We start from the raw sequence: 14856 nt of genomic DNA, 5'->3' as shown, positions 1-14856 counted from the left end.
CCCATGTTTTGTTAATGTGTACAGACAGTGACTAAAATATACAGAAGCTAACCTTATACCACCACTGACATTTTAAAAGCAGTTTTACTGTACAGTAATTCTGTAGCATATCTACCCTGTTTAAATAGCAGGATCACATGACAAAAAAAATCAAAATAAATTAAGTTTTTTGATGAAATTATTTAAAGTATATAACACCAGAGCCCTCTAGTAATAAAACAAGAGACCTATTGATGGTTCATGGCTAGCTGTGGAAAACATTCTGTGTAGAACCAATTCTGCTAACACAGATACATTTGTAAAGGGATTGAAGTCTGGCATCCCTTTTTGTAGCCATAAATTTGAATACTCTCCTCTACCCGATTTATGCCTGCAGTCAATTATTTAGAAGTGCAAGTATTCTGAATTCACCCACAAGTGAACAGGAGGGTGCCAACTGCCCTCACAAAAAGGGAGGCCAGTCTTTGGGAAATTCAGCCCTTTATGAATTTCCCTTCCCTCATTCTTTGTTAAGAAGTATCACTGCATGGGGAAGATTTTTATTTTTCAGTGGCGCAATTCACTTCACAGGGATAAAGCCAAACTAATTAGGAAACAAACGAAATGCTGTGCATCTAACATTTCAGACAAATGTCCCTGGAAATTAAAAAATGGAGGAAAAAACCAAAAACATAGGTAGGTACAATTTCTTCTAATTACAAGCTTAAGGGGCTTAGTTAGTATTCCCCATATAAATCTTGGTTTTCATGTTGGTAGTTTGCAGATGCATGAAATTTCCCATACATAATCTGTTAAACTTTAGAAGGACAGGAATTGGTTCAGCTCTTTTATGGTCTCAGACTATTTGGCTCTTCTAACTTAAAAATAATAACCTACTCCAACACTCCCTCCCACATACCTACACCAGTCTCTATAAAATTAAAAAAATTGCAGACAATCAATCCTGCCCCTTGCCCTGTTTAAACTAAACCTGTCTGCTTTTATAATGGGCCTCAATCTTTTATCTGAGTCCCCACAAAACTAAATTTAACAACATTCTTATGTCTTTATGCTGCAACCATTGCTCATGGAATTATTCAGGGTATCAAAAATAAATACCTATAAGTATCTTCCGGATAGGTTTTTTGGACATAGTCTTGCAACTCCATCTGTGCCTTCTCTTGGAATTTTTCTATTTGGCTTGAACTTGTCAGACCAGGGTGATCTAAAGAAAGAAAACATTTCCAAATGTCTATGGTTTCACCATAAAATAAGACATGAGTACTTACAAAGAATCTTCCACTTAATTTCATTTAACTCTTCCTCTTGGGTACCATGTTGATATGATAGTTGCAGTAAGTACCTCATTAAATCTCAATAAATCATTCTGAGATTATGTACATTATTTTCAAAGACATTAGTATATATGTTATTAAATGAATTATTTGCAAATTAATGTATTAGACACAATGCATAATGTTATCATTTATGTACACATGCTTAACTAATATGATTTTGTTATGAGTTGTGTGTAATATGAACAGACATTGCTCATTAATATATAGGCTGATGTTGTAATTGTACTTTCTGCTCACTGTTGGTCTTGTAATATGTGTATTTGGCTAAAATTTCATTCCTGGCTTTAGAATTAGTGCATTCACTTTTCCTTCTGCAGCTGGCTGTGCCCACAGAACTGGAAGCACATAAATTCTGAGTGCACACCTGCTATCAATGGGTCCAATCAGGCTACAGAGTGGACAGCTTCTGAGGGCATAATCATTTGTTTCTGCTCCTTCTCATTTCAAACGGGTTTCCCTCTGTTTGAACTCCCTAGGCAGAGTAATCAATTTCTTGCTTTCAAGATTTTGACTTCCAAACCTCCACCGGTTTGTGTTGTCACTATTCCAGATGCTTTCAGCTCCTCACTGAGCAGTCAAATGATCAGAAGGGCAAAAAATGCCATATATGAGGCTATGCAAAAACTTCTTCAGTGATAGGCTCATAGGGCCACAAGTGTCATGTTCCTTCTTGCTCTCTTAAAAAGGACTAGAGCAGGCCTATGCCTGGAGTCTTTCTCCTCCCACATCAGCTAGAAGCATCTCTTACAGTGTGGCCTAGTGGAGAGAGACTGAACTAGGACTCAAGAGACCTAGGTTCTATTTCTGCTCTGCCAACAGCCTGTTGGGTGACCTTGGGCAAGTCACTTCACTTGCCTGTGGCGCAATTTCCACATCTGTAAAATGGGGATAATGAAACTTACCTCCTTGTAAAGAACTTTGAGATCTGCTCATCAAAAGCTCATAGATAAGAGCTAAGTATTATTATAACTACAGAAAAACCCAAGGCACAGTCTGTGAGAAAGTCCCCAAAGCAACAGGCCAAGACTATAAATTAATCTAATTAAAACAAGATTTATTAAGAGTAAATATTAAAGCAAAAGAAAAGGCTTGCATGACATCCCTACTCTGAATACTTTGTAAAACTCAGTGAGGCAGTTAGAATTAGTTAGAGTGGAAATAAAAGTAAAGACCCTACATTTCTAAGAAAGAGCTTCCTTCTCACTCAGCCTGTCAGCACTTTTTATCTACCGTTTCAATGTCCCAGGAACGTTTAACTTCTCTTTCCCTGCCTGATCATAACTTTGTACTTTGATATGCCCATGGATACCCGACAAAGGTGTCCTCTCTGAGGAAATCCTCAGATCTCATAAACAATGTCCATTGTATATTTTTTAATTATCAGCTCTTATGCTCATTGTCCTTATTAATAAATTGGTGGGGTGAGGGATATTGTGTTTATTGGAGGATGTATCTAAACCATAGTAGACTTTCAACTCACATTATAGCCAGAGGATATATTTCCCCATACCATTCTTACCATTAATTATATTCCATATTAAACGAAATGTGACAAATTCCCAGTCATCTGTCACACATGCCTACTCCCAACCCTGACATGACCCATCCACAGAGGAGGGATTGGAAATTGATAGCACAGCTTTATGCAACTCAGGGATCCCCTTACACAAGATAATCCCCAGCTGCACTATTAGAGCAGCTTTCAGGCTTTGTGCTGAGTATCACAAAGCAGCTTGGGAAAGAGCTGGGGGACTGAGAATCTGGCCTTTAAATGTATGTAAGTATGTATAAAATATGTGGAATTTCTGGAGTCTTAAATCAATTACATTTGGTGCCCCAAAAGTTATTTTTTAAAAGGGGATATTGATGCTAAAGTCTTATGGTGCTGTGAGATTATTTTATGAACAACTCAGTAGAACAGTCTCTTCGTCACTGGATATTTGGTTCTCTTTAAAATCTCCTGGTGCCAAAAGATTAATATTTTGTAAGTTCCGCATCTGAACTGTAGTTAGAAACACGGGAAGGTCATTATAATGGTTGCCAAATGCCTTACCAGGGCTAAAGAGGACTATAGCTTTAAGGTATGCATATTCATATCCATCAATATCAAGCTTGGCCATGCTGTTACAGAACTCCTGAAGTTTCCAGATGTGTTCCATGACTTGCTTTATTCTGTCTCCGGAAAGCTTATCTACAAACAGACATTACACACTCTCTTAAGAGAGTTCAAATACATTTGAAAAATTAATGAAACCAACACCCATCCCCTTTATAGGAATAGATCAAATGAAATTTTAAACCTTCTGAATTGTACTATAAACTTTTTTTAACCATATAAAAATATATTGTGCATGAATTAATATTCATGGAAGTGAGGACTGAGGACTAATAAATTGGAGTCAGGCCCAGTACTGGCAAACATAAAGCAATATTTTTCCACAAAGATCTGCCAATATATCTAAACCCTAACCAGCAACACTCATGTTATTCCAGTGATGGGCCTCTCCTAAGCAGAATGTGCTGAATGGTGCTATAAATTAAACTGGGGCTCTGAGGAGGTGGACAAAAGTGAGAGATTAGGTGCAGACTATTGAATTACCTTATTGTAACTTGTGACCCAATCGGGAGTCAGTCTGGCTGTCCAGAAGTGAAAGGCTAATGCAATATGACTGTGCCATCTTTTTCGATATCTATTCCTTTAGAAATAAACTGTTTGTTCACTGTAGTATGTACCCTTTCCCCCTCTTGTGGAGTACAATTAACTCTGTAACACAGGTTGATCCCTCAGCCTTTCATATTACCATGTCCTTTGTGTTGGCTTCATCTCCTTTCTGTTTAAAAATGTTTAAAAGTGCTACACCAATTATGAATTTTCTGAAGTTCCATAGTTTTAGTTGAACCCTAAGAGGAGATATATGAGGGGCACTTTGTTTCAGGAAGCATTAGCTAAAAAGGGAAGAAAAGACTCCTACTTTGATAAGAAAATGAGAAACAGTTTTCCTTTTCCTCCTCCCCTGGCTGCATATTTGAAGACCAGTCAAAGAAATATGACAGATAGAAACATAAGATTATATTAAGACAGCTATCTGGACACGATTTCCATTAATTAACGTCATCAAATTAAGTCAGATCAAGAAACCTACCACGTATCAAACTTTTCAGAAGAAAAAATACAAATTAAAATAACGTTACTCCATGTATGACTTCTAATACTTATATTTCATATAATTATAACTTAAGTATTATTACCATCATCTGTACTGCTAATGGCTGCATAGATTTGCTTAGCCCTGGGTGTCCTAAAATGGATTTTGTATGTAATTTAGGATTACTGTATATATTTTATGCAACCACAATAAAAAAATTGAAAAGAAAAACCTAGACATTTTTACATAATGTCTTGAAAACGAGAATGAAAATATAATAAAATTTCTAAGATAGAACTTTGATTGTTGTATTGTGATTATTCAGGGTGATGCAGGTGCTATCACATTTTTATTTTTTAAATGTATAGGAAACAATAGTGGAAAAGTACACAGGGAAAACAGCTGGAATTCTAGACTTTCCCAGAATGGTTACAATACTCATAATCTTCCTAGATAAATTTCTAGTGTTTTGTCTTCACCATTTTAAAATAATAGTAAAAAACTTAACTTGATACCCTTATGTCAGAACCTTGAAATGACACAACATGACCTTATATAGAGCCAAATCCTCTTCTCAGTGCAAATCCCAAGTAACAAGGCTAGGTACTGAGGAGGTCTGGAAGGGTCAGGGCTGACAATGAAATTCTTTTCACTCAGGCTCTGAAATGGTAATGCCATTTTATGGCTCCTGGAGCTGCTGTAATCTCCAACCCCTTGCAGGGCAGTAACCTAATCCTTCATCTTTAAGCCCCACTCCATTCTCAGATGCAGAGAAAACCTGAAGGGCACACTCTTCAGGGAATGCAGGGTATTCAAGCCCCCCTCCATTGCCTCTTCACATCATGCCCCTCTCCCTGTGCACTAAAGCAAGGGTTCTCAACCTTTTTCTTTCTGAGGCCCCCACAACATGATATAAAAACTTCATGGCCCACCTGTGCCACAACAAGTGGTTTTCTGCATATAAAAGCCAGGGCCGGTGGTAGTGGGGTAGCAAACAGGGCAATTGCCTGGGGCCCCATGGCACAGGGCTCTGGTAAAGCTAAATTGCTCAGGCTTTGGCTTCAGCTCCAGGTGGCAGGGTTCAGGGTCCTGGGCTTCAGCCCCATGCAGTAGAGCATAGGTTTTCTGCCCTGGGCCCCAGCGAGTCTAATGCTGGCCCTGCTTGGAGGACCCCCAGAAACTTGCTTGTGCCCTCCTAGGGGGCCCTGGACCCCTGCTTGAGAACCACTGCAGTAGAGCTGCTGCAGTAGACAGTTTGTAAGGTATGGCTGTCATTTTATTATTAAGAAATTAAATTGACAGAATTTAAAAATCATATGCAGATTCTGTGCTCAGCTTCCAAGAGGCACCCATGGAAGGCACAGCCCACGGAGAGGAGTGGCAAAGGTGGCTTTAATACAGTTTTTTACTGCCTAGATTCTGAACTGGCTGGTGGCAAGAATGGCTCCTGGAATATATTAGAACAGCCTCAGGAGCTGCTCTAATTTACAGCAGCTACTTCAGAGCTGCAACTGCAGTTGACCTCTACAGCTCCTGTATCCTCCTCATGGATGTGAGGGAGGGAAGGGAAAAAAAAATGTCCAGTGAACATAGTCACAGATCCTTTGGTTTTGCTTCTCCATCATCCCCTCAAAACCCCATGATGTGCTGGGATCTAATATAGAGTACACAGAATCCTGACCCCTTTGTGTGTTGCCCTCACATTAACAGTGGAATTACATCAGTTCCATTGTATCTAAAGGTTATCCACACCATGGAAGAATCCTTCCAAGAAAAATTATGATTATTAATGAGGGTAAATCATTTGAGGTTTGCCTATCCTTAACTGTGACTATTTTTTACAGTCACCTGGATATTTAAACTGTTTTCATGGTTTGGTATTTACTCAGTCTATGTAGATTTTAAAAATGTATTTATCTTTGTACCTTCATCCTGGTACTAATCCTTGCTAGTTTCATGACATATGTAGTATTCTGTAATTTTCTGGCTACATATACGTCTGGTTCTTCTACTTCTGTAAGTAAAGATAAATTGTATTTGCAGACTTCAGGCTGTCACTACTGATTTGTTTTCCTACAGACAAAATAATTTCCCGCATTTATAAAAAAAGAAAAAGTTACCCATATCAATCATATTAATTTGCATAATCCTCCCTGTAAAAAAAGCCAATTGTACCAGATCATCCTCCATTCTAGAGATAAAAATTAGCAGGTTAACACCGAATCAAAAAAGATACCTATCTTCTTAATGATGCAAGAGGCAGTTTGTTTTGAGCTTTTTTATATAATTTTGTGACACAGCCATTAATTAAATATTTATATTTTGACAGTGTGATATACTTGCAGTAATTATTGTGCAGTGATGGTCAGCAACTATTTCAAAAGTGTAACTGTAAACAACTTGTGCTGTGTGTGTGTGTGTGTGTGTGTGTGTGTGTGTGTGTGTGTGAGTGAGAGAGAGAGAGAGAGAGAGAGAGAGAGAGAGAGAGAGAGAATGTTTTATCACCTCCAGCAAAGAAAAATACCCACATGAAATTCTAGGATGGGAGGAAAATTCTATGGTGTGCACTCTACAGTGCTTCCTTTGAATTCTTCTGTTGGGTGGGCAGGATTTCAGCCCATATCTTGAGAAATCTGCTGGACACAGAAGACCATCTATGCTAAAACCCTGTATCAGCACACTCCAGTGCCCTTCTAAGCTTCCTGGACTCCTGTTCTGCCTCTGCACTGCCAGGGACCCCGAATGGGGACTCTGTTTGGAACTCTCAATAAGAGCAGTTCACAGAAAAGTTAATGTAGCTTCGAGATGCATCAGCTTTTTTTGTAGACTCTCAGATGGATAAAAGGGAGGAAGGAGAGATACTGTGTGTGTCCCCTCTAGCCTGGGCCCCACCCCATGCATTGATCTCTAGAGCTATGTCTTTACTACCACGGTAAGTCGACCTACACTATGCAACTCCACCTACATGAATAACGCAGCTGGAGTCGACATATCTTAGGTCGAGTTACTGCGGGGTCTACACTGCAGGGGGTTGACAGGAGAAACTCTCCGGTCCGGTACAGGGGTTGACTGGAGAGTGATCTGCTGTCGATTTGGCATGTCTTCACTAGACACACTAAATCGACCGCCGGTGGATTGATCTCAGAGCGTGGATTCCAGCTGTAGTGTAGATGTAGCCTAGAACTATGGAGAGTTCTTTGTGAAGTCGGGAAGATTGACTCATACATCCTGTTGAGGAATACTGGAGGGTTCCTTCCTTCTGTGTTTGGATCTCAGGGGGAACAATACCTGTTCCTCCTTGGAATATACTTTGTGAAAAAAAAATGTACAGACACAAGTTTTTAACTCTTTACTGCTGAAAGTAGCACACGCCTGCCTAACATGCACCTAATACCTAGCATGACCTAACACATACCTTCCTGTATGCTGTTCTGCAGGTGGTTGACGATAGCTGCTAGGATAGTAGATAGACTCATCACCTGGGCACACTGTGCTAGGCCTAAGGTAAATAGCTCATTCCAGCAGGCACGAACTAGGCTTGTGTTACAGTCCTGTCTATAAAGACACAAATCAAACAAACAATTCTAACAAGTATTAAACTCATGTTGGTATTATCCTATAGGTCTGACGTGTAAAATTATGGTTATAAATTATAATGACAGTATATTCTAGTCACCATAGTAACACGCAGATATTGACAAATAACAGAAATTAGAAAAAAACATCAACAAAAGTGCTTGGGGCTGGATGCATTGGCTATGAGAAATGATCTATGCCAAGTTATATGTCCAAAAATAAGTCGCTTGCTTTTGACTCAATTTCACAATACAGGCTCATTACCCACTATAATGCCAAGTCAGTCATCTTGTTTTTCATATTCTTCAAAAATGTAGAAAAATGCTATATAGTCTCTATACATTTTAAACATTTTATTATAAACTAATTAATTAACTTTATCTTTTAAAAATCAACCCAGTTGCAAAATGTTCCGCTTAATACTTAAATAATGACTTAATAGAAAAATATTCACTTACCCAAGTGCTTGAAAAGCAGGGATGGATCTAGCCCAGTGCATTGAGAGGAAAAGCAGCCGTGATGCTGACTCACAGATGTAATGTACATTAAGGTACTCTGGCATTGGACTAGGCATTGTTAGCTGCACGGAAATAAGAGTACAGTATCATCTGTACAGGTCAGACATAAATCAATGTTTATTATGAACGAAATAAACTTGAATAAAAACATGCAATCTGCATTCAGAAACTTTTGCTGAAAATTGCCATTTATCATGGAGTTAGATTAGTAAAACTTCAGCACATAACTCAGTAGTAGTGGTAAGAAGAACAGGCTGGGAATGGAGAGGTATGAAAGGAATAAGATGGGAAACCAAATGGGATGATTACTGTAAAAGTACTTTAATATTAATTCAACAACACTTATCCCTGAATTTTCATTACTGTGTGCAGCATCGTTAGCTTCACAATTACTATAAAATGGACGAGAATCAGATCTTAAACTAAGTGCAATTCTTTAAAATTACAACTTACTTAAAATCTATATTATTCTGGAAAAGCCATGCCATATGAATCTACACTTGCAAAAAACACAGTTTTACTTGAAGTACACAGATTAGCTTTCCTTTACATTGCTTATTTCGTTATCTTGATGCACTTTGCCAGCAAGAAGGAACATCCTTACTGGTTTCTCCCATACAACATATCTAAAAGATGTGCTTGCTCAAATTCACTTGAAGATACAGCTGCTTCTAGGTGCAATCCTTTCTGCAATTCCATAACAACAGTTTGCCAAATAATGACTATCAAGAACATAGTTGTAATCCTTAAAAAATGGCCCAAATTTCAACATCCTTGATGTGAGGATGCCTCAACCAACCAAAGTCGAGAGTTCAAAATATTTAATAACAATGTATATGAATTACACATTTGATAGTATTTGTTATATTTAACACTATAAGTGATTCACAGTAGTACTGTATGTAAATCTAAAACAAACATCATCCCACTGTCAACTGACAGGTCCCAAGGAGAGTGCATATGCAGTGCTCCAGGATACAAAGTGCAAGGGAAATGTGGAAATATTTTATTATGTCCTTAACAACAATAGCTAGTATACTAGACAATACTGACTATGGTAAACTACAACGATAAAAAAAAACACAATACTAAAATTATTCCAAGTTATGTCTTTGCCAAAAGATATTTGACGAAGCACCCACCTTAAATGTGACATGTGTATCTGTAAGCAGGGGTCCTTCCACTTCAATGATTGGTGTTGACTGATCTCTGCTGATTACGTGAATATTCCCTCCTCCTGCAGGATCCATCCCATCTGCCAAGTTCTGAGCTACTGTGCCATCTGTGGTATTAAGTGCTTTAGCTAAAGTATCAAATGCCCTGCAAATAAATGAAGAAACAATACAAGTTTATTTCCTTATAACCATTAACAAATTTGGAGTAGAGGGCAAATCAAACACTACAAGTTTTTCCATCTAGAAGATAAGCCAGAAACTTTTTGGCACAGATTCTGGGCCAGATTCTCCAATACACTGTTCTTTTGCTCTGCTCAGGCAGTGTGAAGGGGCCAGGTAGGTTCTGGCCATATATGTCTGATGGAAAATTCCCTTGCAGAGAGGAATTCTCCCCTGGCATAAGTCCTGCCCCAGCTGCTCTTTCTTATTCTAGTAACTGTGGCTCCTGCACTGCTCACCCACCTTCCTCTTTCTTACCTTGAGGTTTCATTACAAGGATCCTCCACTGGCATAAGGTCTCTTGGGGATGTTATGGGAATGGCATATATTTAAGCAGTCCCTAGGCTTCTTTCTAACTAAAACTGCAGCTGGGCCAGTGCAAAATCAGGGAAATGCAACCAGCTCCTTGAGGTTACCCCACAACTCCACTCCCATAATGACCGGAGCTCAGACTTTGAGGAGAATTGAGCCCATTTCATACTCATATTCACATTATGGTATTTCATAATGCTGTTATGTTTACACATTAACTATTTATTCCTTGGGACCCAGATTTAAAAAGTATAAAGTTGGTATCAGCAGAAGCAGCCAGGTGCTCTGCACTTTTAAAAATCAGTTAGCTTATTTAGGAGTCTAAAGATAGCTTTTATTTTTAAAAATTTTAACCTAGGAACTTATATGGAAAAGAAGGGATAGAACTACTTTAAAATCCAACTTTTTCCTGTTTTCATACATTAGCATTACATATTACCATTTTTGAGGGGAAAAACAATTAAAAAAATGGAGTTGCAAGATTTTACTTCCGTTTCCTGATTTTGAAATAAACAAGAAATTGAGATAACTTTGGAGATCTGGGCTTCAAATTCTGCCTTGGATTGCCATAAAAGACAAGGTTTGTTGATGTCAACCTAATCCCAATTTTTTCCACATTACAAATCACATTGTCAGTCTTGTCTTAGGGAAAATTTAAGAGTAAATCTGGAGACATTAAAGGCCAGGACTGAAGTTCATGACAATTGTGTGGGAGAAGCTTGCACACCATCTGCCTGTACTATACTTGACACAGCACTGTAGCTATTATTTCATTACTTTCACAAACACTAAAAAAACGTGCACACTCAAAGTAAAAAACTGAAATAACACAAAACTGTTATCGATTTTCAGCATTTTTGAAGGAAAGATATTTGTGTGTCACAAACCAGTTATCTTTTCCTGTAACTTATTAAATATCAAATACAGCCCTGCTTTATTATACTGCATTTGTTACTAAATAGGGGAGAGCATCTATAACAGTAAAATGAATGAAAAGAGTTCTTCAGAGTAGCAGAAGTTCTGGTCAATAGCAGCAGCCAAACATGGACAATTAACAAAATTATACAGTGAGTTAAAAAGGTCATTACTAGTGTGGCATGAATCTATAATGTATATGTTCACCTTCCAAATAAGCTGCCAAAGTAAATTCATACCGAGTGATCTCGCTTGCAGATTGATCCTCTTGTTGGATTTCAGAAGTATCTCCATTATTAAGTGACTCACTGAGGCTGGCAAGGGATGTTACAACATTTGCCAGTGTTCCTAAAGCACCCTGACTTGTCTCAGCCTACAAAGAAAGAAACCATATTAATGGATCAAAATTATATATAGTTAGGTGAAATGCTGTATGTAATGTAATCACTTCATAATTATTAAATCCTCTGTATCTCCTTCTTCTGTTCTCACATAGGTTTCACTTCCTCCTGAATATCCACAGTGAAGGACAGTGGTTGACATTTGGCTAAGGATAATCATTAAATTCTCCAAAACCTTCTCTCCTGACTTTTGGTGTGTTTTTTTGTGATGGATCAACTACAGGGTTATCAACCTAAATTCACGCATAATTATATCTGGGGAAAAAAAGTATGTCCCCCTGAATCAGATATGCTGAAGATGAAAAAGATCTTCTAGATCAGTGGTTCCCAAACTAGGGCCACCGCTTGTTCAGGGAAAGCCCCTGGAGGGCTGGGCTGGTTTGTTTACCTGCCGTGTCCGCAGGTTCAGCCGATTGCGGTTCCCACTGGCTGCGGTTTGCTGCTCCAGGCCAATGGGGGCTGCAGGAAGGGCGGCCAGCACTTCCCTCGGCCTGCACCGCTTCCTGCAGCCCCCACTGGACTGGAGTGGCAAACTGCGGCTAATGGGAGTCACGATCGGCTTTCCCTGAACAAGTGGCGGCTCTAGTGTGAGAACCATTGTTCTAGATCATCCATTCTCTCTCTCCCAAAATATAGGATTTGTTTCAGCACACAGTGGTATTATCACCTCAAACTACATGTTACAGAAAGGCAACAACAACCTCAGGGCGGCCTGCAGCAACCTCCCTACTCCATCTTCCTCCTCAGGGGACAATAATCCATGAGTGAATCTCCACAGACAGAGCCACTAGACCCGCCCTCCTTTCCACTTGTGGCACTGTGGAGGTCTCTCCAATTTCTAATGCCCTCTACCCTTTTGTAGTAGGACAGCAACCGTTTGGCCGAGGTAAGGACCTTTTGTGACTGCAAAGGGGTCAGAAAGATTTCTTTTTAAAAATATACCCAAAATAATTTAGTAAATAAAATGTAAGATTTGTAATAAAATGAATGGAATATTACCTTGGAGTCTGTAGCTAGCAGGACTGTACCATCATCCCGTATCAATGGCTGCTGAATATTCACAAGCATTCCTGGATCAAGAAGACCTGTTGACCTGTTCAGACATATAAAGAATCTAAGAGTGAACCTATTTCAGTGCAGTATAATGAGGATTACTCTTATTGGGTTCTCCGTTTTGTGATGTTGAGAATTTATCCATCAGAATTTGGTCCTGCTGAAAACTATTTCCAAAAATTTGTGTCCTGGAAGAAACTGCACTTTAACTGGAGGGTTGGTGATTTTGCCACTGCAAATGAATGCCTTTCTTTCTTTTGCTAAAGTGCTGGTGATTTCTCAACCTAATTTCCCTCTCATTAGTTTTTCGATTTGATTTCTTCTGTCATGCTAGCAGGTGTTGTCTTCTTTATTACAACCAGTATGCCATTATTAGCTATGTAAATTTGCATGGAACCTTCCAGAGGATCATGCCCCAAGTAAATGGCATTCCAAGTGAGACAGGGCAAAGACACATCAGATGAAGAAGTGAGGTAAAGAAAGAACAATGTTTACATAAAACCACATATCCCAATTTTACTTAAACTTTGTCCTTCTCTTTCCATGCCCCTTGTCTAATGTTCTTTCTCCCTTTTCCATACCTAACTTAGGGCTTGATCTATGAAGTGCTTTGTAGTCAATAAGTGTAATTATGATGTATGTTATTTATATAGCATGATAGGTTTGCATGGCACAATATAGATCAGGGGTAGGCAATCTATGGCACGGGTGCTGAAGGCAGCATGCGAACTGATTTTCAGTGGCACTCACACTGCCTGGGTCCTGGCCACTGGTCCGGAGGGCTCTGCATTTTATTTAATGTTAAAGGAAGCTTCTTAAACATTTTTAAAACCTTATTTACTTTACATACAACAATAGTTTAGTTATATATTATAGACTTATAGAAAGAGACCTTCTAAGAACCTTAAAATGTATTAATGGCACACGAAACCTTAAATTAGAGTGAATGAATAAAGACTCGGCATACCACTTCTGAAAGGTTGCCGACCCCTGATATAGATGAATAATGCATGACAGATTCAGGCCTCAGGGAGTTTATCATCTCAGGGCCTGGCACTGAAATGGTAAACTCCCTGAGGCAGGAACTTGTCGTGCATTATTCAACTGTGTTATGTCATGGAAACGTATGGTTCTATATAAATAACAGATACATGATATTAACAATAATACCTATTGATTATAATGTGGTTATTAGAGTTGTGAAGGAGAACATATCTTGCATGTGCCACAAAAAAAAAATATAAAAGAGCAAAATGTGTTTGACCGCAGTATTTATCAGACACTTAGTTTCACACATAACACAAATGAAAATATTTAGCAGCAAATTTTCAAAGGAGTTTCCAGTCCAGCCTTCCAAACTGCTATGGCATTTTTTTTTGAAGTCATTGCATATGTGCATCAAATATTCAGACTCCTAAATGCCTCAATTCTTATTGCAAATACTATCTGCACATATTAATTGTGCTCTAGAACACACAAAACTTGTACCAGAAAAAATTGTGCATACAATTGTGTCTACTTTTGAAAACACGGCCTTTAAACTAGATAGCTATTTTCTATCTATGTTAGGCTATATAGTATTCATTACTATTGTATCCAAATGTATTTCCATGCCCATTTGTTTGGAGATATCTGAACCCTCAAAGAATAACCACCATCATGTAAGAGGAAACTTCCATTCTAGAATTAAAAAGAGGCCATACTTTTGGGGCCTGATCCTACATCCCCCTGGAGTCCATTGGTTATAAAACTGACTCCACAAGACTCTTGTCTAAAGGCATCTTAAACAGACCCATTTAACACCTAAAAACTTACCGGGCACCATCTTTATCTGCTACAAATGTTGGTGTTGCTATGAGAGGGCTTCTTAGGTCTTTCCTGATATAGATTTTTTCAGTTGAAGCTGCACAGTTGGTTGGTTTCTCCCGTTGCACATCAAAGGGCTTTCTTTCACTCTGAACAGCTTCATCAGAATAGAAAAATATAGATTTGAAAGGAAATAATTCATCCAAAAACTAAAGTAAAGGAAAATCTTAAAGCAGGATTTCAGTTTGCATGAAATGTGTTGGTTCATTTCAGTTCAATGCAATATTGGAAATTCAGTATGATAACTGAAGAGACATAGGCCCCCGTGTTGCAATGCACTTAATCACATGTTTATTAAATAAGAAATCAGTGGGACTAATCATAGTCTTAAGTGTTTT

At 38.5% G+C, this 14856-nt stretch overlaps 1 protein-coding gene across 9 annotated transcripts in view; it reads right to left on the bottom strand.

The window, feature by feature from the left end:
- The window catches only part of NR2C2 (nuclear receptor subfamily 2 group C member 2), a 66019-nt gene that overhangs the window by 12607 nt on the left and 38556 nt on the right, over positions 1-14856 (bottom strand). For 7 of the 9 annotated variants that reach the window (XR_004001145.1, XM_030568228.1, XM_030568231.1 and 4 more), the window contains 8 exons: positions 14468-14615; positions 12599-12692; positions 11438-11571; positions 9720-9897; positions 8518-8639; positions 7899-8038; positions 3391-3528; positions 1099-1204 (listed from right to left, as the gene is read on the bottom strand). Coding sequence is in view for 8 of the 9 variants with exons in the window: in XM_030568228.1 (XP_030424088.1) it covers positions 1099-1204; positions 3391-3528; positions 7899-8038; positions 8518-8639; positions 9720-9897; positions 11438-11571; positions 12599-12692; positions 14468-14615 (1060 nt within the window). In the remaining variant the exon portion in view is untranslated. Of the gene's footprint in view, positions 1-1098; positions 1205-3390; positions 3529-6408; positions 6498-7898; positions 8039-8517; positions 8640-9719; positions 9898-11437; positions 11572-12598; positions 12693-14467; positions 14616-14856 lie in introns of those variants that run through there. The other 2 variants (XM_030568236.1, XM_030568235.1) reach the window with 2 other exon arrangements.

This window comes from Gopherus evgoodei, chromosome 7 (assembly GCF_007399415.2).
Source record: "Gopherus evgoodei ecotype Sinaloan lineage chromosome 7, rGopEvg1_v1.p, whole genome shotgun sequence".
In the NCBI taxonomy this organism is placed as follows: Eukaryota; Metazoa; Chordata; order Testudines; family Testudinidae; genus Gopherus; species Gopherus evgoodei.
The sequence above is the reverse complement of the archived record's forward strand: the minus strand, read 5'-3'. Positions and strand labels throughout refer to the sequence as shown.